This window comes from Sebastes umbrosus, chromosome 3, assembly GCF_015220745.1.
Source record: "Sebastes umbrosus isolate fSebUmb1 chromosome 3, fSebUmb1.pri, whole genome shotgun sequence".
Taxonomy (NCBI): domain Eukaryota; kingdom Metazoa; phylum Chordata; class Actinopteri; order Perciformes; family Sebastidae; genus Sebastes; species Sebastes umbrosus.
Window position 1 is genome coordinate 18,502,886 of NC_051271.1, and position 4,586 is coordinate 18,507,471.

At 42.0% G+C, this 4,586-nt stretch overlaps 1 protein-coding gene across 4 annotated transcripts in view; it reads left to right on the plus strand.

The window, feature by feature from the left end:
* Nucleotides 1-2,621, plus strand: part of LOC119485402 (cdc42-interacting protein 4 homolog) — a 28,568-nt gene extending 25,947 nt beyond the window's left edge. For all 4 annotated transcript variants that reach the window (XM_037764993.1, XM_037764994.1, XM_037764995.1 and 1 more), the window contains 4 exons: nt 436-568; nt 675-742; nt 1,094-1,212; nt 1,320-2,621. In XM_037764993.1, coding sequence (XP_037620921.1) covers nt 436-568; nt 675-742; nt 1,094-1,212; nt 1,320-1,465 — 466 coding nt within the window. In that variant the 3' untranslated portion in view covers nt 1,466-2,621. The remainder of the gene's footprint in view (nt 1-435; nt 569-674; nt 743-1,093; nt 1,213-1,319) is intronic.
* The last annotated feature ends 1,965 nt before the right edge of the window (nt 2,622-4,586 follow it).

The window sequence follows — 4,586 nt, forward strand, 5'->3', positions numbered from 1 at the left end:
GCCAAATAGATAGAGCCAGAGCAACACGACCTCCTGTCCACGCCAAATAGATAGAGCCAGAGCCACACAACTTCCTCACCACGCCAAACAGATAAAGCCAGAGCAGCACAACCTCCTCTCCACACCAAATAGATAGAGCCAGAGCAACACGACCTCCTCTCCACGCCAAATAGACATAGCCCTGACGTCAGCCCCATCCAACACCTTTGGGATGAATTGTAACTGCGAGCCAGGCTATTATGCCCATCCTCAGTGCCCGACTACACTAATGTTGTATACAGTAGTACGACGTGTCCCTTCAGCAAGTCTCCCAGCTTTTAAAAACTTCTTCATCCCTCCTGTCCTTATCAGCGGTGCTGCAGAGGACAGAAACTTCCTTAATGAGTGCTCACATTTCCAAAACGGTGACACTTTTCTTTCTCCGTCTGACCTCAGTGAAGCCCTGGAGAAGATGAAGGGTGTGTACGAGCAGAATCCACAGATGGGAGACCCCAACAGTCTGGAGCCTCAGATCTCAGAAACTACCCAGGACATTGGCCGCCTGAAGGGGGAGCTCACCAAATATGAGGTCATCACGCATACATACACAAACACATGCTAACAATGTATGCATGGCAGATCACATTACAGGATTTGTACAGGAAGTCTTAACATCTGTTGTTGGGTCATTACAGACGTGGCTGTCAGAAGCAGTGGGAGGAGAGGAATCTTCCAACGCTATCAACAATAATACTCAACATGGGTAAGACGTATATCACTTACCCGATATACAAGTCATTCATTTTAACATTCTTGCATTGTTAGAATCACAATTTGTCAAAACTAGAGGTGAAAGAATAAAGAAATGCAGCAGGTTGATTAGCAGGCTGATATCTTTATCATCACTGTGAGGTTGCCAGGCAACCTGCGGAAACTTCAGGAAGGCACGTCCCACCGTTTTCACATTTTAGTCTGTTTACGGATTAAATAAACAAAATATGTATAACTTGTTTATTAGTGCAATTTAGAAATGGATTTTCTTACCTTTGGACGGATTCAAGCTGCTAACCCATTTCAAGTCTTTATGCTAATCTAAACTAACTTTACTGTGCAGACATGATAGTGGTGTTGTAGCACCTGACCTGCCCCAGGGCATCTACACAGAGTTCGATGACGAGTTTGACGACATAGAAGCTCCTGTTGGCCAGTGCACGGCTCTGTACACCTTTGAAGGTACGTTGTAATATTCACACTCAACTTGTACATAAGTATATCTAATTTTATCCTTTTTATATGTGTCTTAATCGTGTGTGTGTGTGTGTGTGTGTGTTTGTGTGCAGGCAACAGTGAGGGCACCATTGCCATTACGGAGGGAGAGCTGTTGAGTATAATGGAGGATGATAAAGGAGATGGATGGATGAGAGTCCTTAGAGCCAGTGGAGAAGAGGGCTATATACCTTCATCCTATGTCAAACTTGCCCCGTAACACACACACACACACTTAAAGCTTGGGATGGAGAGCAAGTTAAGGTGAATACAAAGTCATCCACGATAATTGGAGCTCTTCTCTACAACTTGTTATCTCAGTCTGTGACGTCTATGTTGAGATGAAAGTGAGTGATTAGAAAGCTTGTTATCAAGGCTGATTGCAATATCACACAGTCCCTGTCTCTGCGGCAGGAGAGGCTGTCTCTAAACGCAGACTGTCTGATCTTTATGGATTTCAGCTCTTTTAAATCCAAACTTCTGAATGTATTCCTGAACTTTTTTTGTCACAGCGTTAAGTGACGACTCGTGCAACATATCCAACGTCATAGTAGCCGAACGCTACATATCTTTATGTCGATATATCCATTCACTTGACTTTCCCACTGCCATCTCTAATAACCTGCTGAACCTTTTCTTTTTGTAACAGCGGCCCTCTGCTAAAACCTCTTTCCTGACAGGATAATGTGACTTTTTTCTTTTTATTATAATGATGTTTTATGATTTAGAACTGGATAAAAACCACTACTCTATACAATTATCTCTCAACGGAGTGTCACAGTAAAGGATAGGTTCACATTTTTTTTACGTCGGTCTTAAAACCAGGTGGCCATATGAACACTGAAATAGGTTTTGCATGCTGCAATTATTCCTCTTGTTCATACTGGCCCTGAGAGAGAGAGATACATTCCTAATGTGCTTCCAGTGTAAGTAATGGGGGAGAAAAATCCACAGTCATCCATAGTATCAGTGTTTTTAATTTAAAATTCCTTCTGTGTGTTACTATCCCTACACTACAGCTCAACAGGAATACACAATGAGAAATTTCATACTAAAAAGATGGAAGACAGAAGACACCCTTCTGATATGAGTGACTCAAGTTTGTTGGTGCTTCCTATCATCCATTCATCCGTTTTTAACCGCTTATCCGGGGCCGGGTCGCGGGTGGCAGCAGGCTTAGCAGGGTCCCTCTCCCCAACAGCGTTTTTCAGCTCTTCCTGGGGAACCCCGAGGCGCTCGTAGGCCAGACGCGATATATAATCTCTCCAGCATGTTCTGGACCTCTTTCCAGTTGGACGTGCCCTGAAAACCTCCAAAGGAAGGCGTCCAGGAGGCATCCTGATCAGATGCCCCGAACCACCTCAGCTGGCCCCTTTCTACACGAAGGAGCAGCGGCTCTACTCTGAGCTCCCTCCGGATGTCTGATTTCTCATGCTAAGCTCAGCCACCCTACGAAGGAAACTCATTTCGGCCGCTTGTATCCGCGATCTCATTCTTTCGGTCACTACCAAAAGCTCATGACCATAGGTGAGGGATGGAACGCAGACGGGATGGTAAATCAAGAGCTTTGCCTTCCGGCTCAGCTCCCTCTTCACCACAACGGTCCGGTGCAGTGACCGTATAACTGCAGACGCTGCATTCCTGTCCATCTCCCGCTCCATTATACCATCACTCGTGAACAAGACCCCGGGATACTTGAATTCCCCTGCTTAGGGTAAAGACTCAGTTTTCCGGCAGAGAACCATGGCCTCAGACTTGGAGGTACTGACTCTCATCCCGACCGCTTCACACTCGGCTGCAAACCGCCCCAGCGCGAGCTGCAGGTCACGGTCTGATGAAGCCAACAGAACCACATCATCTGCAAAGAGCAGAGACTCAATTCTGAGGTCCCCGAACCAGACACTCTCCTCCTCTTATCAGCTTCACATAAACTTTGGAATATATATTTTTAAACCAAATAAGGGCTGTGAATTTTGTCCCCCATCACTTACACTGGAAGCACTTTAAGAAAGGATGTTTTAATGGCCAGTATTAACAGGAGGAATAATTACAGCATACAAAAACTGCTTCAATGTACATATATGTGCATGGGAGTATTGTTTCAAGAAGACTTGTGAACCTAATATTTTTAACTCCACATTTTATATTAGTTTTTCCACTAAGGTGAGAGTTGCAAGGAAACTTGCTTTGCAATATTTTATTTTTTTTTAAATTTAAGACATGATGGGTAAAAACAAAGGAAAAGGCACAGTGACTATAATGATCAAAGCTAAAGTAAAAATATAGCGTTTACCATGTTATAATTCCTGGCACAAATACTTGGTGAACTGCCTGAGTTTCAGGTTGCTGCTTCAGAAATCATCACATAGCGCTGACGTCATAAAACTAACAATATGTGCAACTCAAAAATGGATAACAAGCAATTATTAAGTCCTCGTCTTCATTTTTGAATTCCAACTTTGCACAGAAATGGCAGAGCGGTCTCAATTCTGGTTCTTCTTTGACGGTTTATATATCTGTAATACTTGTATACTGGTTTTACACGGTTTAACCATCTGTTTTCATATTTTGAACCTCCAGATTATCACTCTTATTTACCTTCTCAAATTCTCTGAAACAATGGACATTGTTAAAAACCTTCGTCGTCATTCTGACTTGAAATCCAGATGACCTGTTCAACCAAATGTCAAAAGAATTAATGACACCAGGGTCGATTTCAAAGGAAGGAAAAGGGAGTTTTAAGATTCAGTTCCTCACTGGATCACTGCCAAGAGTGATGAACAGGAAAAACAAAAAATGTTTTAAGCACTTTTAAAACCAGTTTAAAGACACACTCCAGACGTTTTAAGACACATACAAATACTTTTAATAATAATTTATTTGTGTCTGATAAACTAGTTAAATTCTTAAATTTACTTCTGCTCCCTCATTAAAAAAATGCAGAATCTATGAATATACAAATATTATTCATTTCAAAAGTTTAACAGCTCGACATAAAATGCTTCCTACTTCCTACTCACTAAGGTGAGCGCAGAGAAACGTTCCTCCTTCAGCAGATACATCAGACTTCTAGTGTCAAACTTTCTGCAATGTGAAGCTCCAACGTCCAAGAGAACAATAAAACCAAACATATTTTTGAGAGGAGGGGGACTTTAAAAATCTTTCATTGAGCCACGTAATGTTTACCCATCTCTTTCTCTACCACTCTGTTCTGCACTAGTAGATGTTTTCTCAACATTTAAGGGGTTTTATTGTATGATCCATTTTTAAAAACGTATATGTATGTATTTACATGTATTGTTTGAGTCATAAAATGTAAAGAACAAAAAACATTTCCTGTC